Source organism: Rattus rattus, chromosome 15 (assembly GCF_011064425.1).
Source record: "Rattus rattus isolate New Zealand chromosome 15, Rrattus_CSIRO_v1, whole genome shotgun sequence".
Lineage (NCBI taxonomy): Eukaryota > Metazoa > Chordata > Mammalia > Rodentia > Muridae > Rattus > Rattus rattus.
In genome coordinates, this window is record NC_046168.1 from 28,962,617 (window position 1) to 28,990,577 (window position 27,961).

General features: G+C 37.3%; 1 protein-coding gene across 1 annotated transcript in view; it reads right to left on the reverse strand.

Annotated features, from left to right (window-relative positions):
- LOC116884949 (transcription initiation factor TFIID subunit 4B-like) overlaps positions 1-27,961 on the reverse strand; it is a 98,742-nt gene that overhangs the window by 64,842 nt on the left and 5,939 nt on the right. The window contains exons 3-7 of the mRNA XM_032886154.1: positions 27,700-27,869; positions 23,165-23,295; positions 18,041-18,166; positions 14,267-14,323; positions 5,783-5,887 (exon numbers count right to left, since the gene is read on the reverse strand). Of these exons, the coding sequence (XP_032742045.1) occupies positions 5,783-5,887; positions 14,267-14,323; positions 18,041-18,166; positions 23,165-23,295; positions 27,700-27,869 (589 nt within the window). The remainder of the gene's footprint in view (positions 1-5,782; positions 5,888-14,266; positions 14,324-18,040; positions 18,167-23,164; positions 23,296-27,699; positions 27,870-27,961) is intronic.

Consider the following 27,961-nt stretch of genomic DNA (forward strand, 5'->3'; position numbering starts at 1 on the left):
ATGCTGCCCATCAGGCTGGTCATAGACCTATTTCTCTGAGATTTCTCTGAGATTCTAAGCAAGCCGCTGATTAAATGCCTTCTTTTAAAAGTTGCCATGGCCATGTCTCTTCAAAATCATAGCAAAGTAAGTAAGACAATTACCATAAGCAAAAACCAGCAAAAAGAAAACAGTCTTGAATTTCAGAATAAAAATTTTACTAAAATACTAGCTGATTGCAGAATTCAGGATAACATTACTTAAAAATCTAGCAACCACCTAAGCTTAAATTCCAAGAATAGGAGAAACCTGTGTCTTAGTTCTTAAAAAAGCACCATATGTACAGAAATTTCAATGTTTATATCCAAGGTAAAGAATATCTTTTGAGAGTAAAAATTGGTATCTTGTGTTGTAATATTGACAGTTTGCACAGTCATTTTTATCTCTGTATGATATGTTGCCATCTTGGACTTTCTTTGTCCGATTGCCATAATAACTAAAACAGAATAGAGGGGAAAAGGAGAGTTATAAACCCCTCATCTGGAATCTCAGCTATTAGAGATGCTGTATTATATAGAAATGCAAGGCCAATAGAAAGCATGGCTCTGTGATACAGCTTGGAGGAGGTTGCCATCCATAACTGGATGGAATTTTGCAATGATGCAGCTGTTTCTAGACTCCTGTAAGTAACTCCTCACTTGTACTATGTAAGCAACCCCCAAAAGCTCAATGGCCTAAACAAGCTGGACACTGGTGAAAGTGTACTTTAGTATATCAATGGTACCCATGTAAGGTGGACCGACATTTATGTCTTCCCAGAAAAATTAAGCCAACAGACAAATTGCATAGACTGACTTTCCCACTGGAATATAAAAGGCACATTCATTTCCTACCAAACATCTGAGGACATAATATATAATGGAGGCAAAACAATGTAAAATTCTACTGGGGCTGGTGAGATGGCTTTATGGCTACAGATGCTTGCCATGCAAACCTAGAGACCTGAATTCATCCTGAGAATCTGTGTATAGGGAGAAGGAAAGGGCCAATTCTAGAAAGGTGTCCTCTGATCTTCAAAGGCATGCTATATTATGTGCACATGCATAAACATGCATCCTGAGTCCTGTATGGTAATGGAAGGTATTGTGTGATATGGTAGCCACTTCTAGAACAGAGCTAGCAGAGTATGAGTCTCCATGAGGGGTATAGGCTTGTTTGTATATTTTTTATGGTCCTTCTTCCAGGAAATGTCCTCTCTGCCAAAGTTAATGACTCCAGGATAATCAAAGTATGAGTTTGGGAGGCAAGTGTAGGTCTATGTTATTAGCAAGAATGGCAAACACTGTGACCTTCAGGATAGCCCTTAAGGCTGTGAGAAAGAACTCTGTGAAAATGAGTTCAAAACATACACTTTCTCAACTATATAACTACTACAAAATATAAAGATGCAATATGAAGTATATGAGGGGCTTCACGGGCCTAAAAGAACAAAAGCAGTTACACTATGAGCCAGCTTGTCAGAAAGATATTAAGGAAGGGGATAAAGAGATTTGGGGAGTGGTGATCTCAGAGCCAGATCCCACCCAGCTAGCTTATTGTCTGTGTTTACAAACACAGGCAGATCTCTGAATTCATTTGCAATGTTAAAAAAAATTCTCTTCTAAGAATCAATGGGTTGGGGTCATAGAATGCTGATTTGTGAAATAGACAAAAGGGAATCTGGAGTAAATGACTGCACTGATATGTAAATAGAGAACCTGGCTTTGGTCTGTGAGAGTTGAGCTATCTGGATGAGCTGTCTGGAGATCTCCAGAGAAAGCTTTCTCAAGCAGAACACAAGCCGTCAGCTTGTCAACCTATGATTGACTTCCAGTTGTTCTTTCACTGCTCCTGAACATCCCTTCCTCAGAATCCCTCTCCAAGCTGCATGCAGCTGGTCCTTGGCACATACATATTAAATAAATTTAAAAATAAGTCTTAAAATAAAACAAGATTTAATATTTTTAACATTTATGACAAATCCAAATTAAACTGAAGGCCTAGAGCCATGGTTCTCAACCAGTGACTTGTAACACTTTTGGAGTGGAATGCACCTCACAAGGACCACATATTAAATATCATACACATCAGATATATATTTACATTATGATTTATAGCAATAGCAAAATTAGCATTCTGAAGTAGCAATGAAGTAATTTTATGGTTGGGGGTCACTGTATTAAAGGGTCCTAGCATTAGGAAAGTTGAGAAGAACCACTGACCTAGAGAGTTTAATGGTTAGCATTTCATTTGGGGTCATTTGAGCTAAAACAATAGTATTTCTATAATGATGACAAAAATAAAACATTAAGTACTTATTTGTTAGTAGAATTTACATAAAAATTAATCCATAAACTATTACAAGGCAAGTGTTATATCTTTTTAACCTATTGGGATACTTTAGAATGGGGTTTAAAGGACTTGTCCAAATTTAAAAGCTTACAGGTTTAGGATCCAGCTCAGACCTGTGTTGTGTATGTACTTACTCATTACCCCACGTGCTATGGTGAGTTCTCTTAGGAAAACATTTAGCAGACTCTGTTCTGGGCTAGAAACGTAGGTCAGGAACTTAAAACTCTTCTTAAATGAGGTACAATACTAAATAGTAAGTGGGTGGAAAACTGTATAATATTCCAGATGGGAAAGGAAAAGAATGCTAAAATGGTCTGTTCATGGTCACTTGATGACTTGACCTGTTCCACCTAGATATTTACCCAGACTCACACACATGAACAAAAACAAAGGGTAGTGGGTTGTTCAGTGCCAGACAGTAAAAAGTAATTTCTTTGCTATACTAGCTTTATCATATTTTTAAGTATATTAGGATTTGAAACATTGAAGACATTATGTTAACTCAAACTAGTAGTGAAAAAAAATACCATCGAATTACACTTCTGTGTGATGTCTGAGTAGTTAAATTTATAGAAGCAAAATGGAGTGAAGATCACATGAGAATGTAGAGGTGGAAAATTGTTTAATCAGTATAGTGTTTTAGTCTTACAAGATGCATAAGTATGAAGATCTTTCAATAATGTGAATATGTTCAATAAACATTACCTATACACTTAAAATGGTTCAGATGGTTTTTAAGAGGTTTTGGTATTAAAATACTTTAGATATATACTGGGTCCAGGGTGTACCATCGCTGACAGTCTATGTGAGACCCTAAGTTTAATCTCTAGAACTACCAACAATAACTAAGTAAGTAAGATATATGTCATGAGAACAGCCTTTTTGTATTGCCCAATAATATAGTCAATAGCCACAAGTAAATATTAGAATTCATGTTCATTTAAAGGATGAGAATTTCCTCCTCTAGTGCTAGCTGGCTTCATTTCAATAGCTCAATAACCATATGCAACAGGCATAAATTATTTTCATATTCACAGCAAATTCTATTAGGACAGGTTCACAGTGTGTAAAAATAACATTAATACAAATACAAATGTATTGGATTTAAAATTGTGTATGTTCAAGGTGGCATTTCAAATTAATGAGGTAAGAATCACTGAATAAATGGTGTTAACTAGTTATTAGGACCAAGGAAATAAAACTAAAGGCACATTAAAACATTCCCTCCTCTTTGATACAATGTCTTACTAGACAGCCAGAGAGGTCTCAATCTTGCTATGTAAAGGCTGGCCATGAACTGGCTCGCTGAGAAGATAGGTATGCAGTGGCTAACCTACAGTTAAACTCTTATTTAGAGATTTAGGAGTAAACCTAAGCCACACCTTTCTTTTTGAGGAGTGCAAAGATGCATGCCAATTGGAGTAGCCAATTCATCAGGGCAGGGAAAACGTGGTGGGACAGAGAAGTACATGTCCCTGAGCCAGAAGGAAACGCTGGATGATGCACAACGCCATGGGTACGATATCCAGCACTGTGAGAAAAGCTAGAACAATGGAAATATAGACCTAAAAGGTACAATGTAATTCTAATTAAGAAAGAGCGTTCATACTCAAGATGGCTGCAATGCCTGAACTTAGGAAGCTGTGGCAGAAGGATCCAAGTTCAAGGTTAGCCTGGGCTACACAGTGAGAACCTGTTTCAAAATAAAACACAAAGAAACAAGAAACAGAGATTACAAAAGAGAATATAAACCTAAAAGACAATAATGGAAGATTGACTTTAAAAAATAAACAAAGCTGTCAAATGTAAAGCAAACAAGCAAACTTTATAAAAGAAAAGGAAAACAGAAAGGAAATGATAGAAAAGGTTTTCTTTCTTTAATCAATTGTAAAGCATAGTTCAGTGGAACAAAGAAAAACTGTCTCTAAGTTTGTGTATGTCTGAGATTTTTGGTAAATTTCTAGATATGGATATTTTCTAACCCAAGTTTCCAGAATCTCACTCACACAACAATTTAAGTCAAAGGAAAGCCTGAGAGGCAATGAAAGCAAAGACCTGGAAAACGACCTGAGCATTTATTGGAGAAGTGGTTGAATAAATCAGGATTCATTTAAGCACAGGACTACCATGAATCCAGGTTTCAGAAGATCCAGGCTATGAAGGCGCGTGTCTGTAACCCAGCATTCTGAGGGGAGGTGCTCTAGAATCATCAGCTGGCAGCCTGCAGGCCACACAACCTGCAGAAAGCACAAGAGCAGCGGATCCCAGAGCGAGCCTGCCTGAGAGGGTGGAAGGGGAGAGCGGAGTCCTGCCAGCTGCTCTCTGACAGTGTGAGCATTTTGACTAGAGTGTGCATAGCCCACTCACATACACAAATGTGCACAGAGTGATTAAAATTTAAAAACAGAACTTAGGAACAAATAATAAATAGGCTGTGATAGTTTGAACATGCTTGGCTCAGGGAGCGGTAATACTGAGGTGAGGCCTTGCTGGAGTAGGTGTGTCACTGTGGAGGTGGACTTTGGAACCCTCCTCTTAGCCTCCTGGAAATCAGTCTTCTGTTTACCTTTGGAACAAGATGTAGAACTCTCAGCTCCTTCACTAGCACCATGCCTGCCTGGACACTGCCATGCCACTAACACGCCCTGATGATAATGGATTGAACCTCTAAACCTGTAAACTAACCCAAAGTAAATATTGTCCTTTATAAGAGCTGTTGTCCTTTATAAAAGTTGCCTTGGTCTCTTCACAGCAATGGAAACCCAAACTAAGGCAGCCATATAAACACATTTTGTGCTCAGAAATAAGAGGGCTGATGAAGTCTTAGGAGATAAGATAGGCTTAGATAAACAAAGGGGAGATTATATAAAAATGTTGGAAAGGGAAGTACAGTGAGGTCAGTCTTTGAGTATATACAGCTCTTACAGAAGAACCAAGTTCAATTTCTAACACCTATGTCAGATGGCTCAAAAACACCTGTAACTCAAGCTCCAGGGGATCTGACATCTTCTATCCACGATGGTCATCTGTATTTCCATGCCCAAACCCATATACAACACACCCCCATGCCCTCAACACACACGTTAAAAATGAGTATTTACAAATGTTAGAATACACAGAGGTGTTTTAAAAATGGAAATGGCATACCTGGAGATCAAAATGGTAATTAAAAATAGAGTTGAAAAGATACACATGTTTAAAAAGAACTGGCAGAATAGATTTTATAAAAATATATAGAATTTATATAAACAATTCTGCAAGGCAGAATTTCAAGAAAAATTTGGTATCATGCAGAACAAGATAGATGATTTCCATGCCTCTTGCCTTTGTTTTCTTTTTGGCTTATGTTTTTGACATAAGAACAAAAACAACAACAACAAAACCCAACAACAACAAACACTATTATCAGTACCTCATTTCCTGATTCTAGTGGTCTCTTCTTCCGTGGTCCAATGGCTGCAAGAGCTGTGAGATTAGCATCTCTATATTGGATCTGGGCGAGTTCCAACTGCTGCAACTAGAACATGGGGGAGGAAGAGTCAGTGTTTGCATAGATGCTCAGAGGAAAAAATGATCACAACGCCAATTCTGTATTATTCCCAAATAAAATTATATTAACTCCCTTAGCCAAGGGCATATTCCTGATGTCTTGACTCACTAGCTCCTAATCCTTAATCTTCACACAGAAGAAACCGCTCAAAGAAGAGGAAGCACAGACAGAAGAAGCCATGTTTGAACATTACCGAGCAAATACAGTTCTAATGTACTGTATGACTTATAAACGACTCTTAACTCTCACAACCACACTAAAAGGATAATTCACTGATTACTCAAAATAAAAACAACTGCACAGTGAGAGTCTAAGAGAGTAGGGCAATTTCATAGAAGCCACCCAAAGACATGGTAGAACCAGCAATCAGAGATCAATGCTCTCTGTAAAAATATTTACAAATAAAATTTGTGGATTTATTTTGTATTTATCTTCATGGTAAAAATCTTAAGTGATGTACATTAATCTTTAATGGTCAAAACTACAAGGTACAATTTTTCAGTCTTAGGGCAATACAGAAGGTGTCTTATTGAAAAGGATTTCAAAGTATTTACGTGTGGAAATAGTGATGCATTTTTTTATAAAGACAAAGTAAAAATAAAATATCACTGCATAAACCCTTCAGCTTTTCCAGAAGAGAAAAAAAATTCAAATCTCATGAAATTCTACTGCTGTGTAAGACAAAAAGATAGTTGTTGAGTGTGAATGGTGTGAATGAAAGTCATAGCCAACAGGATCAAGAGAGTCAGTCACTAAGAAACACTTACACTAGGAAAATTCTTTAGGAAACAAAACAGTAACCAAAGATCAAACATTATAAAAACAATAAGGACAAGCACACAGCACAGGGACCTCATCCATGAGGAGTGGGTCCCCATCACATACAAACCAGCCCTCATTTTCATGTTAGTTCACCTAGTTTCCAGAGCTGTGAAAAATAAAATCCTGTTAAATATATGCTATTTGCTAAGTTTTTTTTTAATGTAGTAGCATAAATATATTTAGAAAACCAATAGTCAAAGTAAGTAAACTGAAAAATATTCTATCTGCACTAAACTTTATAGGATAGAAATCCTTTTAAGCTGTAGGCTTTCTTATAAATAAATTGTTAGATAAGGGTTTTCAGAAGTTATAAAATCTTTTGTTGCTGCTGGCCTTTTTAATAAAAACTATAGTCAAGAGTCTGATGCTGCCACAATCCAGAACTTCTATGTAACAAAAAATCTGGTTCTAGTTAATCTACCCTACAGCACAAATCAAATAAAAATATATTTTAAAGGCCTTCCCTATAGATACATGGTATCTTCAAGGTAAGTCATACCAAATAAGGGTCCCTTCCCATACCTTGCAAGGAAGGTTTTTAAATTGACCATGTTCATATATGTTTTAGAAAACGTTCTAAAACAAAAGAAACAAGCAAAAACATCTGAAAAACTGGCTATAGTTTTAATTTGTTCTTTAGTTATAACACATTCTCAAAAGCAATACTGTTTAACCAGCACAAAGCAAAGAAATCAGACATAACTAGAACAAGAGGAAACTTTGGGTATTAATACAGATTTGGCGTCTGTAGTTGAAGATGATGACAACATGAAACTCAGAAAAATTTTCAAAAGGATAACATAATTATGTATGCAGGAAAGTTAAAAGTATCAATGAAAAGCATCATCAACACCACCACCCACCTCTCCCAGTCATGGCTGGCAGGCAAAATAGCTCAGATGGGTGAGAAAGATGCTTGCTTCTGAACCTGATGATCAGAGGCTCGATCCTTGGCACCCACATGGTAGAAAAGAGAACCAGCTTCCCAAGTTGTCTTCTAATCTTTACTTTTATATGTACTGAGAGTACACACACGCATGCGTGCACGCACACACACATTGTCACACACGAGAAAATGTAAGTCAAAAGAAAACAAAAAAAATTACCCTAGTTTTAATGAATGCATATGGCAAAATTACAAGATACAAGTTGCCACAAACAATAATCATCATCTCCCCAAATATTAGTAAGGAACAGGTGGAATCAGATACACTGAAATGAAATGCTGAGAAATAAATTATTTATTTGTATTCCTTGCGTCTCAAAATATCACACAAGAAAAACGAATGAAGACATGACTGTGTTTATGAATTACTAAATTGGACTTGATAAAGATTTTGAAAGGTAAGGATACAGCTTAACAGCAGAGAACCTATCTAGTATGTGTGAGGTTCCGGGCTTAATCCTAGTAACCAACTCCCCTGCTTTATATACTGAAAGGATTTTTGCAAATTGACCCAAGGATCTATCTCCTGGAATGTGGGTGTTAATTAAAGGACCACAAAGGATCAGAAGTCCTGTGTCAAGACTGAGCCTCTGCCTTCCTAGCTAACTAATTCACTTCCTCTTTGGGAGTAACCTGTCCCTCACTCTTAAAGTAAACTGCTTCTTTTCTGTCGCACACACAAAATCTATCTTTACCGCCTGAATGTCTATTGAAAAAAAAGAAAGGGAATGGAAAAATAGGCAGAGGTAGTTCACATTTTGAATATAGCATTTAGGAAGCACAGTTGAGTGGATCTCTCAGTCCAAGGCTACAGTGATCCACAGAGTCCCAGGACAGCCAGGGTTACACAGAAAAGCTCTAATTTGAAAAACAGGAAGGGAGAGAGGGAAGTAAGGAAGAAAGGGAGGAGAAAGTGAACATTCATGTATAAAATAAAGCTTAAAAACATCCAATCTGGACCTAAACTTCAAATGTTATATACAAAAATAAACTCAAGGTATAGAAACATAAACTTCTATAAAAAGCACAAAAGAAAATCTTCATGAGTTGGGAGTCTAGCAAAGATTTCTAAGATGTGACATATTTATTCACAAAAGCACTAACAAACTGGTCTTCACTGAAATTAAAATCTTCTGATCTGTGACAGACACATTTGAGAAAATCAAAGGCTAGTTTTATGTCAACTTGAAACAAGCTGGAGTCATATTGGAAGGAAAAACTCTCAGCTGAGAACATGCCTTCACCAGACTGGCCTGTGGGGCATTTCCTTAACTGATATTGATGTGGTGGGTCCTGGGCTGGTGGTCCTGGATGCTATACTATAAAAAGGCAGGCTGAGCAAGTCAGTGTGGAGCCATCCTCCATATCCTTTGCTTCAGTTCCAACATCTAGTGTTCTGGTTTGAATTCTTATCTCAAATTCCCTTCTCGATGGACTGTGATTGGCATGTATAAATGTTGATGCCTGCCTCCTGCTAGCATAGCTGAAGCCATTTTGTTCCATGTCTGCCAGCTATTTCATACTGTTGCTGTAATATGTCTGTCAGTCACTGTCACTGAAAAGTAACTTGACTCAGAGCAGGGTCATGTTGACTGCAGGTTTCTTATTATTATTCTTTTTTTAATTGGATATACTTTTTTATTTACATTTCAAATGTTATTCCCTTTCCTGGTTTCCTGTCCATAAGCCCCCATCCCTTCCCCCTTCCCTCTTCCCCCCCATAAGGGTGCCCCCATCTACCCCCTCTTACCACCCCCCCACATTCCCCTGCACTAGGGGTCCAACCTTGGCAAGACCAAGGGCTTCTCCTTCCACTGGTGCCCAACAAGGCCATCCTCTGCTACATATGCAACTGGAACCATGGGTCAGTCCATGTATAGTCTTTGGGTAGTGGTTTAGTCCCTGGGAGCTCTGGTTGGTTAGCATTGTTGTTCTTATGGGTTGCAACCTATCTAAAGGTCAATACGAACTGTTAAAGTGTAACAGTCTAAAGTGGCTTGAGTCAGAGCTGACTACCAGGCAGCAGCACTTCTAACACCTGTGTATGAATTCATTGTGGTTTTGTTGTTTTAGCCTTAAAAAGCTGACATATAAAAGGTTCGGGGTCATAGTCTCAGACTCTGAATTCTGATCTATGGCCCTGATTGATCACTCTTAGGATGTGTCTTAAATAAACCATCCCTGTGTGACTGAGTTTGGTGTGGTTTGTGGGGTGACTCCTGAATTCCAATCATCAGCTTAAATAAACCCTTTCTTCCCCAAGCTGCTGTTTCTGGTCATGGCCTTAATCACAGCAATTGAAAACTCAAGTTAAAACAGAAATTGGTACCAGGTCATGATGTATTGTATGACAGATCTGGTCATGTGTTTTGGGGAAGATTGTGGAAGGACTTTAGAATTTCTGGCTGGAAAAGTCAAGGAAAACCAGGGGCTTAATGGGCTGTTGTGGGAGCTTTGAAGACAAGAACACAAAGAGCAATGAGGGTGATGGAGGCCTCGATTGTGAAGTTTCAGAGGGAAACAAAGACGCTGCTGAGATCATCTATGTGAGTTCTGGTGATCCGGGGCTGAAGAATCAGCCATGGTTAACAAGAGACAGCACCACTAGTGAAACCTTACTCTACTAGGACAACTGATGTTGGGCAGTAGGAACTGAGATGTTAGTAGTGCTTAAGAAGTGACTAGTGCCATCAAAGACTGTAAACCTGGAGTATTCACTCAGGGTAGGCAGACAGGCTGTGATCTATTGAAGGCTGTGGCTGCTGCATCTCAGGCTAGCAGCTAAATCTGGAAACATGTAAGAATCATTCAGATGTGCTGGACATAGTGGTACACTCTTTCGATCCCAGCACTCAGGAGGCAGAAGCAGGCGGACCTCTGTGGGTTTGAGGTCAGAACAAACAGGTATACACAGAAAGTTCCAGGGCTACATGAGGAGACCCTGTCTCAAACAAACAGAAGAAAACAAAACAATGTTCTCCCAGGTGCAGTAGTGATCTAAACCTTTAACTCAGAATTTGGGAGGCAGAGACAGAAGTATCTCCATGATGGAAGTCAGCCTGCTATACACAGAGTGCACCAAGGCAGCCAGACTGAACAGTGAAACCCTGCCTCAAAGAAGGAAAACAAAAAGTAACAACGGCAAAGGACCAAATAACAAAGTATACTTTCTATTCAGAAATGAGGTCTTATGTGCAATACTCTATTAATTATACAATAATGGTCTGTGGAGAGTTGTACCCCGAGTTTTCAGTTTCATAATCTATTTAGAAAAACAATCCTATTTCAGAGTATATGTTTCTAATTTGTCATGCATTTTAATCACTTCCCCACAGGTTTCTATGCAAAGTCAATGTTCTAGCACATACATGATTGTAGTTCTTTTCTTCCCCTTTATTGTCTGATATAAAATGAAACTGAGAATGCCTTCAAGTGTTAAAAAGAAAATGAATGAATTTTTTGTTACACACTGCACAGATTTACAGAACTCATATTTCTCAAAGGACAAAAAAAGAAATCCAAATGGTTATAAGGGTTATAAAATATATTTTAAAAACTCTTTAAGAAATCAGGATGTTTGAACTTTAAGGTCAGATGGCTTGCTCTGCAGAATTTGGAGTGATGTACTAAGGGAAAACACTAAGGGCAAGATAAATATTAATCGACAACATACAACACACATTTCAGACAAGTCTGCAGCTGTACGAAGCCTGTTTATTTGGAATTAGATTCTGACAATTGCTAATATACTTTAAAGCTTCACAAATCAAGGATAAAATGGAAGCAAGTCACCATTTATATTTCAGAAAAAAATATCTATTAATACCTAAATTGTAGCAGTGAAAATTGTTTTTAGAGAGAGAAACAACAACAATCCAAAACAAACACACAAACAAAAACACTCTACACTGAAATTGAAAAGATACCCTTCAAGTTTAAGAAAAAAATGTCCGAATTCCATGGGTGGCCCCAGACATTTTGCTAGACAGCAGTAAGGTTTCCAAATGGATAACCTGTCAGGTCAATGCCAACAGTGTGCAGCAGGAGCCATTGCGATGGGCTGAGACGAGGCTGCAGGCAAACCCAAAGGCAGCCAGATGAGAACAGCATCACTTGAAGAAGTCAATAGACGAATAAAAGCAATCACTACAAACCTTCATAAAAACCTGTGAATTTAACAGATTGTCATATAAACTAAACATAAAAATATGAAGTTTCTAAAACTATTTTAGGGGGGGAAAAGGAAAACCATAGGAAAACTATCAATATCAACACTGTAGTCATTAACAATTAGAGTCTAGATGTAGGCATGACTTGAAGCCTGATGAACACCCTTGCTGAAACATCTTCAAGCATAAACAAAGTTTATCACTTCTCTAAGCAGTTCTTTTGTAATTCCATATTTATAATGCTGTCATTAGTCCATTTCCTGTGAGCAGTGTGCAAAGGGAATAAAGCTGTCCTAACAGAGCACTGACTACAAAACAGCACTAATCTGCCAATGAAGTCAAGAAAACTCCCTCGTTAATACCAAAATAACAAACCACAGCATTACAGCTTCTACAAGCGCATGCCTTCATAAATTACTTTATAAGAGAATATTTCAACTCCAGAGTAAAGTAGGGATATTTCTATAATCAAAATACCCATATGTGTGGCCTTGAAAGGGACAGAAGGAAGACAACGATAAATACTACTATATATAGAACAGCTCTTCTTCAACCCAGGCTAAGAAATTTGATTCCTTTTGATTACAGTAGATTTACTGTAGAAGACTTTAAAACAGTCTAGAAGGAAAGTACATTTCTTTTAACCTTTCTTAGAAAAGAAACAGTAAATAGAGAGCAAAGGAAGGAACAAGAAGCAGGTCTGTTCTTCACTTCAGTAAAGAGGCTGCGCCTTGCCCTATAGTGCTGTCTGAGGATTGCTGTCTACATACTGACTTCATGTAACAAAGTCACCTCTTTCAAAGCTGAAGGAGGGGGGAAAACCTAAATACCCATGTTTATGAAGCAACAACACACAGGGTAAGATAATTAACTTCCCAAGATAGAAGTGTTCAAGAAGAGATAGCCAGGGCTCACAGCAATGACAAGTGGCCTAGCTACACCTACCTATCACTAATCTAGGTTTGCTTAGAAAGAACGGTAGACATGGTTCTCAGTTAGATACATTTCCACTGGAAGGAATTTAATATAAGAAACAATTTGCTTAAAGTGACTCCAGTTCCAACACTTTAAGCTCCTCCTTTCTTGCCCTAATCATTATACCCCTTTACCCAGAGTTCATGTACTTTCTTTCTCTATGCTACAGAAAATACACATTGATTCTAAGAATCTTACTAATTTCCATGTGTTTTGCCTCAGCTCCTACATTAATCCAAACAATAAAAGCCTTAGAACATTAATAAATAACCTGCTGCTGGCACCCAGGTGTCAGTGCTGCAATGCTGCAGACAACACATTTCATAGTTCAAAAGGCACAGCTAAGGAAAAGGTTGCTCAGGAAATCACTCTGATTTAGCACAAAGATCCTTAAAAATTGCATGAAATCAGTCAAGTAACTATAGAAACCGATTTCTTCAGCTCCATATCACACATCTCACACCTCAATTGTCTTTATTATCATCTGCTGTCAGATCCTTAACCAGGAATGTGAGCCGGCTTGATGAGTTATTCAGGAGGGAAAAGAATCTGTAGGTCAAGTGAAAAATTTCACACACACACACACACACACACACACACACACACACACACACACACACACACACACACTCACTCACACACCCTTTCAACCTTAGGTACCTTCATTTCATTCTGTTCTCAGTAGCTCTGGGGGCAACTCCAGTGAGATCCAATATTAAGGCTCAATTAAAATAAGCTCCAATTAGTGGAGCTTTTTTCTCTGAGGCTAGAGAAGTCAGGAAATGGATATTGGGAAATGTAAAAAGTCAGCTACTGAGAGGAGACTGCAGACATAAATGAACTTATTTGTTGATTTCTACAGTTGCTATGCAGAGGCCTCTGGGAGTAAAAGCTTAACCAGTCTAAGCTATAAACTAAAACCCCTGCAGCTAAACATGAACTGTGTGAAACAAGGGCTCCATTCCAGAACAGAAAACTGCTGGGCTCAGAAAATTAAAAGCCAGAGGCATTTTCCATTTAAAACTAAATCCCAGTACCGCCTCCCAGCCAAAGAATTATAAGCAGTATCAGATTTACAAAACGAACAATTACCCTGGAAAAATGTAGCCTATTGTACAGTCCCAGATGCTAAATCTCAAAAGTTTCTTTTTTCTTTCTTTTAATCCCACACTATATTCCTCCAAGTATATGGTTGCAGTTTACAAAGAGCCATTTCCAGAAAGGCCTAAGCCTTGAAAATAATTTTAAAAGGAGAGCACATAGCTCACTGACCTCGTTTGAAGCACTGCCCTTGCCTTCAGCAGTTCCTGTCCTTCCCCAAGGCTTCTGCAAATGCTATGCAACAGTAAAATAAACCCTGACCTAATTGCCAAGAGTGAGGCTGCCAACCTTCCCTCAAACACAAAGACCAGCGCAGTAACTTGAAAGTCCTACCTCTTTGGCTTTCTGTTTTAATCTCAGCTGTTCTGGATCTTCTTTATTGGAGCGGCTCTGTCAAAGGAAAAGAAAATTTTAATAGAAATCATCTAAACACGAGCATTGCTATTAAATATTTAATAAATGATGATTTCTCCTGTGATTGAAAACCCTAGCTCCAGGGGCAATGCCTGGGTCTAGGCTAGCTGCTCTCCAGTCCTCGCCCCTCCCCCTTGTCATCTGGCTGCTGCTGCAGTTAGCCTGGAGGAATGGCACACTGAAATGATGCTAACAGCGTCAGTCAGGTCTAGTCAAGGCATGACATTGCTCATGCTGGAACATGGCAAAATGAAAACTGGACTGCACAGAAGAAAAGGAAAAGAAGTTTGGGCTCAAATGGAATGAAAACAAACAACACTGGATCATCCTTAGAAGACATTTTGGAAAAGCATGTGGTATTTTAACTACTATTAAAATCAAGAACTCACCCAACCTTTAACCAAATCTTTCAGAAAAGAGTAATTTCTGAAAGTACAAGTAGGAAACACACTCCAATATTTTTATTAGAGTTTTAGGTCTGATACTGCACTTAATAAAATGATACTACTGATACTTATACATGCTATAAAAAAACCAAATGGTATGAGTGATCATGAGAAATGTGGTAGTTGTCTTCCTTAGTTAGGTGGTGGGTTAGACATTTATCTCTGAGAGGAACATTTGAGTAGAAGTCTGAATAACAAGAAACAGGAAATCACATCAAAACATTAGGAAGACCAGTCTAACAAAAGAAACAGTAAACAAAGCCTTAAAATTACAGCAAGAATGTTAACTGACAGGATGACCATGTGTTTAAAGCATACAGAAAGTATGATAGAGAAAGGAAGTCAAGTGTTGTCTTAACAGTCAGCCATTGGAGGAAGACTACTATTGAGAGCACAAGAGTGAGAGTACACTGGAGCAACCCTTTAGCAGGGGCTCAACCAGGTATACAGAGCATTTACTACACAGAGCTATGACTGAAGGCACAGAGGCCACATAATGACTAGACTACTCTCAAGCAACTGCCATGAACAGAGGTTGACGGAGAGAATGAGGGTAGGAGCTTAGAACAGCAAAGATGACAATGATAAATTGATTAGCATTCCATTTTGCAAGTCAACCAGATTTGTGGGGGGCTAGATAAGGGGTAGAAGAATATTTAGACTAGTATTCAATAGTTTATAATGCTATTTATTGCACAGTAATTAGAAATGAAGAACCAGTAAACTGTCTTGTAACAATAGCTAAGTTCTTGCTTATAATATTTCAAGTTCAAGAAGGAATCCTTTCCTGTCCCATCTCCCTGCCCTTCACAGCACAGTGGTCAGTGCTGGGGCTGAGACAACAGAGCAATAGCCAAGCTATGATGCTCACATCCTTGTGGTTTGAGATGTCTCAGTGAGGCATAGGCCACTGGAAGTAATGGCAAGGAGCACGGCCAATAAAATGGATCTGAAGTAAATAGTAGTAGGCAGTCAATCAACCAAGCTGGTGACATATTAACTTTACTAATCAAAGACATACACTGATTGAGAATATAAGTGAGATGTTCCAAGGATAATAACAGAGACAAACTGACTCCAGAAGAAAATAATTCTGCAATTATTTGGAGAAGAGAGGAAGAGAATATGAATGAATGAACGAACGTGTATACACTTGAAGACCATTGAACAATTAAGTGTACAAGTCAGAGAACAACTTATGGGAGTCGGGTCTCTCTTATCAACGTGTAGAACCCAGGGATCAAACTCAGGTCATCAGGTTGGCAGCAAATGCTCTTATTTCCTGAGAAATCTTTCAAGCAAGAGAAAGATTTTAATATAGAAGATAGGTTATGGATATAAAAAGTGAGGTACAGGATTAAAGTTAGAGGTAACCATATGAATTCATGACTTTATAATACATATAAAGATACAGAAAACATTGTAGATATTTATACACGAGTATATATAGAGCCATCATACAAATATTTCCTAGAGCTATCCACTAATACATCCTATATTTAATGACACTGTTAAGCAATGAACATAGCATGTGCTCTTATACTGGTTTCTGACCAGCATCTTCAAGTAAAAAATAGAAGAATTTCTCATAGAAATGGTTGATTCCAGGATGGAGGCAAGAACAGTAAAGGTTGGCTCTGGAATACATAATGACAAAAAGTAGGACACCCTCAGTGAGTAACAAAGACACAATGAGGAACAAAGTGGGCATTCAGAAGTGTCTCCCACCTACAGGATTAAACTACTGAACGAAATACTTATTTCTGAAAAGAAAAATGGAACCTGAAGAAGAAGAAAGACAAGTAAGATGGTTGATGAACTTTGAATAGGTATCTCTTGCAATGGGCAGCAGTGTTATACTACCAACAACCTTTCACACACACACTAGACTGTTTTAAAGTAGTAGGCCAATATGCCTCAGGACTGCTCTCCAGAGATTCTCTGAATTGTATAGTACAGACAGCTTCATAACTGTAAATATACTAAAAAAAAATCCTTCTTAACTAAGATGGAGGGTACATATTATACACATATACACATACCGACTAACCAAAGTGTGTGTGTGTGTGTGTGTGTGTGTGTGTGTGTGTGTGTGTGTGTGTGTGTGTGTTAGTGTGTTACATACAAAGAGTAGGGAAAGGAGTAGAGATGGAATAAATGCAAGAAAATGTGAGGATATGAGGGAATCTTTAAAAAGGGGCAAAAATGTATAGTTTGATACTATTAGTTTAAAATTGTTTCAAAATAAATCAAAGAAGCAATCAGAGCCAAGTATCAGGACTGACCCCTGCATATCCTAGCACTTCAGAGATGGTGACATGACAGTGAATTCAAAGCAGCCTGAGCTACATACCACACAGACCCTGCTTCATCCCAGGACAGACTGAAAACAGAAAATAACAGTTGGTGGGCTGGCTGTGATGGTGCATGTTTTTAATGTCAGCACTCAGGAGAAGAGGGATGCCAGTCTCTAAGAGTTCAAGGCCAACCTAGTATAGACAGAAGGTTCCAGGTAAGCCAGGGCTACACAGTGGGACGCGGTTTCAAAAATAAAGAAGATATTAGTATGTGGCTGAGAAAAAAAATCTTTCAGCAATATGAGAAATTAAAAGTAAGGTCCTCAAAACAAAATCTAAGACTTTGGTGGTCAGCCTTCATAATTTCTTACAAGCTTCAACTTCTATGAAGAAGACTGGAGGTACGAAGCATAAAACTGGAGTGGACTGAACTTTTATGTGGTACCCAGGTATTACTCGTCCTACAAAACAGCTTAAAGGAAGAATACAGGTCTACTGCTCCACCTGTCTCCCCTCCTACTCCCCCCTCTCCAATTCCTTTTCCACAAATTTATGTGTGTTCCATATATTCCAAATTGTTCTTAATGTTACTATAATCCTCTTGTGTTTTAAAAAGTGTTCTTGTTAACTTCAACTTAGTACATACCAAATATTGTCTCAAAAGTCTAAATTTTGTATAATATTCTAACTGCGGTTAGGGGCAGGCGAATAGGAATGAGATCAGGCACACCAGAATATGAGGGAGGAGACAAAAGATTAGGACTCATTAACTAAAAAACTGAAACGGCATACCACATCATCTTGGTTGAGAAACGCCCTATTAGTAAGTTCATTTTAGGAAATTCAGGAGAAATCTAAAGGCTGAGTAAAAGCAACACTGTCAATCAATGATGAAATCAATTATGATCACTGTCAGACAACGTCCCTAGAAAAATCACACGGGGCTTTACCTTGGCTGCCTTCAGTAACATTTCTCTCTCTTCTAAATCCTTCCTCTGCTTCTCCAATTGATCCAGCTTTTCAAGAAATTTGAGCTGTGATCTGGTATCAGTAGACAAGATGTAATTTTCACTTCCCTGGGGGAGAGAAAGTCTTATGATTCTGGTTCTGCGTAAGGCATAACAATACAAAGAGAGCAACTCCAACACACATAGGAAACTAACTTTTTCAGAAGACAATGTTTTTTATTCTGTTAAACAAGCAAACAAAATAGAAGCCAGAAATTTTAATTGACCTTAAAATTTGAGAGATGATTAAGCATTTATATTAGCAAGCCTCTTTAGAGACAGGGAAAGTAATTAAGTCAAACAGACCCTAACAATAGGAAAAAGAACACAGTAGAATATACTATTACCTATAATTCAATCTCCCTTAGTCACATTATTTCCTATCTAAGTAGGCATAAATATGAGTAATTAAACCTTAGATGAAAAGCACGGAACAATCACCTCACTGAAAATGACAGGGAAAAAAAACTAGTTAGATTGGCTTGCTCTTAACAAACTAAAACACTTCTATCCAAATAGAAGATAAAATGGCGAACATTAAAATCATAAAGGTCTGGTTTGAAGATTCCCTTAGTCTAATTTAGACAGAAACGTTACTTAAAATAATCTTAATACAATTTTTTATTTATAATTTATCTATTTATAAGTAGATTCTCACTACACAGACTGGGCTGCCGTGGAACTTGGGATCATCCTGCCTTAGGACTCAGAAGTAGTGGGAAAGCATATCATTTACAAATGAGAGCTGTAACAAGAAGCCTATAATGTCTTATTTTAAGTATTCTATAAAATGACAAAATTCAAACTGTCTCACTCATCCTAGTATGCTAGAGTACAAAAACAGTGCTTTCAAATGGAACTATTTTCTAGTTTTCCTCACCCATGACCATGTAGCTGCCTCTACAATACAAATATCCGTGTATGTGGTTCACCTGGGACACAGCGGAAAGGTCTTTCCCAATCTGCACACCCCCTCTACTTGTTCTCAGCAGTCAACACCTCCCCTGGGGGAGGCTCTCACAGCCACACTGGAAACACTGAGCTCAACATGAGCGCCAGGCTTGGAACGCAGCATGGCACTACTGCGTTCCCACTCTATCCTCAAGCTTCCGGCTGCTTCAGTTCACTCAGACTAAGAGACTTCATATGCCCAAGATTCTTTTTAAATTAAATTTTTATTGTTGGTATTTAACTAGATCAAAAGAGTATTACATGGTTTAAGGAAGAAGGATGTAGTAGTTGCTACTTATTTTACTTCAAGCTTAATACAAGAATCCTCCATGGTCTTTAAAGTTAAATAATACAAGATAAAATGTGGGATGCATTGTAGGCCATGCATAGAGGTTAAGTACAATAACAGTTTCCTTAAATACTTCATCTTTACCACTTCTATGTTCAGAAACTCTGGAGACATTTTACAGACAGAAATTTAATTTAGAGGGGACAATAAGCACTAAATTAAAAAGATGCACAAGCATTCTAAACTTTAACCGTATCACATCTGCATGCTGTTTTCTTTACCATTTTGGATACAACAGTCTGTGGCATAATTTCCCCTTCTCTTCCAGTTATTGCAAATAAATGCTTTTCCCTAACTCCTAACGCCCGACTACCATTGTAACAGATATGCCTAATATCATCAAGCCCTTCCTGTTTCTAACGCAGTCTTCATGTACCAAAAGAATGAACACCACTAGACACCCAGACTCAAGTTATATTAGCACCATCAGGTGAATCCCACCTAAGATAGTTGTAATTCTGAAGTAAACTTGAATTTGTAATTAAGTGGTTATTTCTGCTTAAAGAAGGAGAATATTTGTCTTTCTATATAATATACAGACAGTAATTCTAGCTTTGCTAAAGAATGAATGTAGGAGAATGTATAGGATAAATCAATAATAGTAGTAACTGTATAATACAGTGCTTCTCAACCTGTGTGTTACAACCCCTTACAAGGGCCTTATATCAGATATTCAACATATCTAGTATTTGCATTATGATTCATAACAGTAGTAAAATCACAGTTATGAAGTAGCAAGAATATAATTTTACTGTTGAGAAACTGTATTAAAGAGTCACACCATTTGAAAGGTTGAGAGTCACTTATACAATTAAAGTTAAAGGATCCATAAGTTAAATGATTAAGGTCTTCCAGGTCGGGTAAACACTATCCATTTTCTTAGAGCTATCAAATATAGTAACATATGCTCTTGATAAAACAGAAAGATGCTACCTGAGGGCTATACAACAGAGCTGTGAATGGCACACTCAACTGAAATCTTTTGGAAGTATTTCCCGGGGGTTAGCACGTAGAAGTTGTGGTTCAGAGCAGGCCAAAGATGGATCTCGTGTTGACAGCGGAGCTTGGTGATGTGTAAGAGTCAGTCAGGAAGGGTCTTGGAGTTGTAAGGGCTGTACAAAGAGAGCTGGAGTCCCTGAAGAGGCTAGTAACTACTAAGCTCTTTTTCTTCTGTTTGTCTTGTCCAGTTCTGATGTGGTAGTTTGTTTTATCTTATTATGTTTTATTATAGTCTCTTAGAAGCCTAATTTTTTTTCTAATGAGAAATAGAAGGGGAGTGAATCCATATGGGAAGGGAGGAGGGGAGGAGCTGGAAGGAGAGGAGGGAGGGAAACTTTAGTCACGATATTCTGTATGAGAAAGAGCCTGCTTTCAAAAGAAGACGTTGGATTGTTTAATGTTGTTGTACTAATATTAAAGAGGTATCTCGGGGTCAACAACAAAGGACAGATTATAGTAACACTAGGTACTCTGGAGGCCAAGGCAAGAGGTCTTTTGAATCCAGGAGCGCAAGACCTATTTGGGTCACATAGGGAGTTAACTGGAGACGAGGAGGAAGAATGAGAGGATGCACATTAACAGAAGGGTTAAGAAGACTGTATTACTCGATGGCCCACGTGCTGCCTGCTTGGTCACAAGCCAATGTGCTAATGGAAGGAGGTAGAACAGACCCTAGGAAATATGAGGACACAGCCTCCCTTCTTCTTCTCTTTTACTTCCTGGATGCCTTGGGCTCAATAGCTTTGCTTCACCAGAAATGCTACTGCCATGAATCCTTGCCATGGAACCAACAGCAACGAGTCTAACCCACCATGGACTACAGCCTCCCAGTCTGTGAGCCAAAAGAAATGTTTCTTTATTTTGGGCTAATTAGCTTCAGCATTTGTTTTAGTAACAGAAATATGATAAAAGTTATATAAACCCAACAATAAAGGCCTCAAATGCAAAGCAAACCTAGTTACAACTTTTTGATTGGTATCAAAGATTGAACCCAGAGCCTCATGTATACATCTTCTATTACTGGACCAAACCCCATGTTTCAATACCAGACTACATGTAGACTGTCAACAAAAAACAGATGGCAACATTTAAAACCAGCTAGATAATAATCATGTATCAAAAAATATATATTCTATTCAACACATGTGGGACATTCTCTAGGAAACACCATGTTAGGTTATATTAGGTTATAAAAGAAGCCTTAATGAATTGAAATAATTTCAATCATATGAAGTTTCTTCTATTATCACAAAGAAGTGAAGAGTGAAGTTAAAAAAAAAAAAAAGTACTGAAAAAAAAAAGTCCTGAAAATTTCACAAAAAAATGTGTAAATTTAACAACACATACTCAACTAGTCTGATCTAGTGAGTCAAAGGGGAAAGAAACCAAACCAAACCAATAAACAGACAGACAGAATAAAAGACAACACTCCAAGGATATGAAATACAGTGATCTCTTACGTGCAGAGATCCATAGTGGTAATTGTCTACCCAGAAGAGAACAATCCCAAACGAACATCTTTATTTCACCTCCTATGTAATTAAAAAAAAAAAAAAGGAGCAAAGTAAACCTAAAGCTGGTAGAACAAAGGAAACCATACAGACCAGAACAGAGATAAATAAAAATCAGAACACACAAGCAAAGTCAGTGAAATGGAAATGTTCTGGTTCTCTGTCATGACTAAGAAAGTAGGGAAACATTAGCTAGAATAACAGAGAAAGAATCAAAACACACAAGTGCAGTTAACTAACACGGACTGAACTGACAGATGGGTAACCTGCAAAAATGGGCAGATTCCTAGACTCTGTAAAATGAAATACTGATGCTTTGTTCCCACAGCTTTGTCTGGTGCTTATTCTGTTTTGTTTTTTTTTTTTTTTTAAAGTCAGTCTAACAAATTGTCACAAAGAATTTTCAAGTAAAAACCTTGACCACTATAGGTCTTCTGCAATGCTACGTGAGGAAGTAAGATGATTTCCCCTGCAAGTCTACTAAGGAGGCAGTGGCAGATACTGGATTTCCTTTAATCTGTGTGGCTTTGAAGATTTGGCAAACTTAAAATCTCATAAAGTTACCTGTTCACCGATATGCCGGAAATCTAGCCCTCAGTACTTTTTAATTAAAAAAAGTGTTATTCCTTTTCATTCCACTATCTTTTCTTAAAATCCATAATCATTCAGGGTATCTGCCCACCTCTGAAATTTCAGTCCACAACTGATCTTACCCTAAAGACCGAAAAGCAATAAAAACTACAATTTAAATACAGTAAGTGTATTATCTTTTATCTTGGTAAGTTACTTGTTATACCTAGACAGGCTCTTCTTGCATTGAGCTTTTCCTAATAGCAGCTAAGAACAGCAACGCATGACACCAGGGTCAGTACTCACTGTTACCATGTAACTAACTAAAACGCATATGGTGGCTAGCAGAGTCCAGACCACCAAAGAGAACACAGTAACCAGTATTCTATCCTAACACAACCTTCTTCCTAATTAAGCCTTGAGGAGGAAGGAGCCTCAGGTAAAATAGGTGCATGTTCCAAAGTACAACAATAAACTTACTCTGGACACTACTTAAAACCAATTTTAATTTGATTTACTATTCAAGCACATCTAAGTAAAACAATTAAGGAAACTGCTTTCCTACTAACGTGAAATATATTTCTCAACTATTCTAAAAATACATGCAGATATGGAGCCTTGTCCATGGAACGACCTTTACTGTTACTCAAGAGGTGACAGTCTGTATTTCCCTAATGATTCCTTTACCTTGTAAATAGTCATTCGATGCTGAGCAATTGCAGTTAGTTTCTCTAGAAGGCCTCGTAATCTCTCCTGTGTTGCATGGGAGATCAAGTTCACAGCATCAGAGTTAAGTTCCGTAATGTCATGCTTTTTACCTGTAGAGGCAGAGAAAATCCATTACATGTTTTAGTAGTGGCTTATAATTGAAATAATTAGCACAGCAGGTATTCAGTTCCCCCTGGAAGTCATACCCATTATGAATAAAGGTTTGGAGATTATGATTTTCCTGGTAAAGTCACAACTTCAAAGATCTTAGACATTACATTAATAAAACCTAGCCTGGAGCCTCAGAAAATATAGACATTGTTTCCCTTAGCCTCCAGAATCATTCTCCTTGCAAGGTCATTTATAGGACAAAGTTAATAAGAACACAAATCAAGTTTAGTGTTCAGGGAGGAAAATGGTAACTGCAGAAATTAGTGCTATATTCTGTTAATTTTATTAATTAAAAAAATGGAAAGTCACATTTTACCCTGTTTGACACTGTTAATAATTCATGACATTTATTTCAGTGAACTCAAATTATAAGTCTGTTAATTCCTTGTCTATAAAACATACCTATATACTTCTTGTCCATTTCCAATTATATTTTGCACTACTCGTGTTTTCAATAAATTAACGTGTAAAATTACACTGAAATATGCTCGAAGCCTCATCATTTCATTATTAATTCCAATAACTTCCTGTTTATGAACAAATTGTTTTATCTTGGTGGTAATGAGGAAGAAAGATTTAGGGAAAAAATTAAAAGGTAAACACCAGAGCAGTAGCTGTCTAACAATCAACCATTATCAGTGCTTAAACTCTTTCTTAGGGGCACATACCTGGCCGCCTCAGTAGATATGCAAAGGTAAACATACAGGCATCCAGTGATCTAAGGTAGATATATTGTTAAAAACTGTGTACATGTGTCTGTGTTTGCCCAGGTGTGTGTTATACACGCATGTATGTGTAGTCACATGTGTGTGAGGTACTAAGGATCTAGTCCTCATAGTTGCAGAAGTGTCTTATCCACTGGGCATTTCTCAAGGCCTCTGTGGTTATTTTAAACACACACACACACACACACACACACACACACACACACACACACACACACGTATGTCTTCATAGTAATTTAAAAATAGTGTTTGATTTTTGTATGCTAATTTATATAATAAATACTCATATTCTCAAAGGCTGAACTATAGCAAAAACACAGTTTAATTACAACTTAAATACACTTTGACATTACCACATAGTAAATTTACATTTTAATTTGAAATGTAGTTCATAGTAAACTAAAAAGGAAGAAAATTTAAAATTATCCAACTTATTTTAAACTAAGCCTTCAAAATGTAATTCATTATTTTGTAAAAAACTGAACTCATTTCCAATTTCAAACTGAAATAGAAAAAAAAGGAAAACCCATTACCAAGATACAACTTCATAAAAATGTTCAGCATAAACAATTAGTTGGGCCTTCTATACAAGGAACAATAAAATTTCAAACCAGTCAATGGTTAAGATGATATCCCCAGCTGAGTTGGTTGGGGAGATGACTTAGAAGCCATTCACTGCTTTTCCAGAGGACCTCCATGTGATCCCTAGCACCAGTGTCCATGGTTTATAACATGTAACTCTTGTTCCAGGGAATCAATAGCTCTGGCCTCCATATGCAGCAGAACTCACATACACAAGTATATATACACAAATAAAAAAATATATAAATTACAACTAGATAGGGTAGCCAAGTTACTTCATGATTCTTTTTTTTTTAAATGAGCACTTAAAATTAGTGCTTGGGAAAGATTTTTTGAAAATAATAACTATTATTTAAAAAACTAAATAAAAACAGAAGTAATTTATCTATTTAAAAATCTATACTGTTATAGAAGGCTCTGAGTTTAGTTCTCAGAACAATAAATTAAAAACTAATAATAGCTCGTGTTCTTTTTTTAAAACCTGTAATATTTAAGTATTGGTAATGAACAAGTGTTAATAAATAATTCCTGAGGGTATACAACAGCCAATGTTCAAAAATACCTCCACTAAGTTAGAAAATCTGAGAGCACAAGTTAAAACTATTCCCACTTTTAACACATTTTAAGCAAAGCCAACATAATTAAGGAGCGCTAGTTAGTGACTGCCTGCTTACCACTGACTTTATTGTATGTTTGCGATTTAATTTAGGATATTAGAGGGAAAATGAAGAACAGTGACATTTAACCTAACCTTCACACAGGAAAAACATTGTCAAATATTCTTTCAGAAAATGTATAACTTCTATTGTTTTTAAAAATGTTTCACTGATTCTTTGTGAGTTTCACATCATGTACCCTAATCTAACTCCTCTCCCTGTCTCTTCTTATCTGCACTCTGCCTTTGCAACAACCCCATCCCTGAAAAGGAAAATAAAGAAAATAAAAAAAAAATCTCTGGGGCAGGGCCTGCTTTCCCTCCTACTTGCCAAAGGTGGCAAGGGGCAGGAGCAGAGGGTATCTCTCCCTAGCTCAAACCTCTTAGCAGACGAGCATCGGGCTAGTTCTCCAGTGCTCAGGCCCTTGGGAATGGCTCACCTTTACCATCAGGGCCAGCTCAGCTGTGCTCCCTAGGTGAGGTGCAGAACCTGCTGTCCCTCTGTATTGCTATATCTGTTGAGGAACAGGGCCAGCTTTCCTGCCTGCTGTTAGATGGTGAGGTGGAAGGCATAATTTCTACTTTTAAGGAATGGCCTCAGATGATACCTCAGAAGGAATTTTATTATAAACAGAAAATATCTCTAGAAATAAATTAACATTCACTTCTTGGCTTTCTCCTTTAAGCTTAGATAATTCAAAGAATTTTTACAGTTTACATTTTGTATTATATTGTTTGTGTTTCATTAATAACTGAAAATAGAAATAGTTTTCCAATGTTTCCTAAAACAGAGGTTGCCAAACTATAGCCAACAGGTCAAAACTCATCTCTCTGATTTTATAGGAATCAACCACATAGAAGTTTATACCTTCCCAAAATGCATGCAGAAACTCTCCATGATTCAGTTAGGGTAACTGGAATGGAGACCTTTGGGTTTTACTAATTCATAAAGAATAAGGTAAATCCCATGAGGGTTCAACATTAAAGAAAGCTGTCCAAGGATCACCAAGAAGGCCCTGACTTCCCTACTCCAGAACAGTGTCAAAAATTACAAGTTATCAAAGCCTTCACGGCTGCAGTATTCTGTATGGAAGCCAGGGCCCAATAACAAACAGTCCTGTCCATTTGTTCATATGAAGTTCATGTTTGCTTTGGTCTGGACCAAGAGAGTTCAGCAGCTGCGGCACAAAGTAGCCCTATCACCTAGACATATGTAGGCAAATGTTGTTCATTAGTATCTTAACCTTTCTTCAAACCTTGAGAAAATGATCACACAGGGATTAATACATGGCTCAGTAGTTAGGAACACTGCAGAGTGAGTTCCAAACACTCACATTGTAAAGCTCACAATCACCTGTAACTCCAGCTCTAGGGGGACTCTACACATCTGGCCACTGCAGGTACAACACACCAATGCATAAACTCACACACAGGACACATATACACAGCATTAAAAACAATATTTAACATTTTTAAAACTGAAAGCAATCATTTAATAAAGATTTTAATCAAACTAAAAATAAAATGTGGAAGGGAAAAAGAGCTGAATCAATGCTTTGGATAATGTGGCACTCACTGATGGTTAAGATTTTTCTCAACAGAGGCTCCTCTCCCCATATAACTCTAGGTGTGTCAAGCTGAACAAAAACTAACCAGGAGAAACTACTGCTAATTCCTCACTAAAGACAGATAATAAATATGGCCTTAAAGTATTCAACATACCATACATAAAATATTCATGTTAATTATGAAGTAGATCAAATATGGTACAATTCATACAAAATTTCCAATCTTCTCTATTGTTATATTTAATATGAGGTCTTATAGTCTTTCACAAATTGAAATTTAGTTCCAAATAATGAGTACATTATCTTCCATTTTCTTCCACTCATTGCAGCTACCTAAAAACCATCCTGCACCTAGAGAAAAATGTTAGAATTCTAGCTCAGCTTTCTTCTACAATAAAAGTAAAAATTAAATTTTCAGGTTGATACGAGAAAAAAATTGACCCTCATTGGGTACTCCTATAATTTATGACCTCAGTATCTAACATAAACTTTTATTTGTATACACACATATCTAAAAGCCAACAAAAAGTAAGATTTTAAAAATAAGTTCACATTAAATATTTGTGTAAAATATGTATCTCTATTACTCTTGTCATAAGAATGAATAAATTATTAAGCTATATTATCTAACCAAAAACAAAAGGCTGTTGTAATGGATTTTTTCAATAAAATGCTTTATTCTGTAATATTGAAGAAATCTTAGAACATTTTTAGAGCCTCATGTAAGCTTTAGAGTCCCAGACCATCTCTTTAAATAATACTTCCCCTCAACAAACATTCCTATTGGGTCAATAATCATGATTCTATACTTACCAATGTCTAAAATTCTCTTTTGTAGAGCTCCAATGAGAAGAAAAGGTTCATCTTTGCATGACTGAATGAGTTTGCCAACAAAGTCAGAATGTGTTGCTAAGATACAGGCATTTTCCTCATCAAGGTTGACCTCTGCCATGCAAGTCACATCATTGATGTCATCTTCCCCTCTAAAGGGAGAAAAAGTTAGACTTGTTTGCATCTTGTAAAAAGTATCTTGTTTTTCTCTTAAGAGTGCCTGTATAGTTCCTAAGAGGAACTC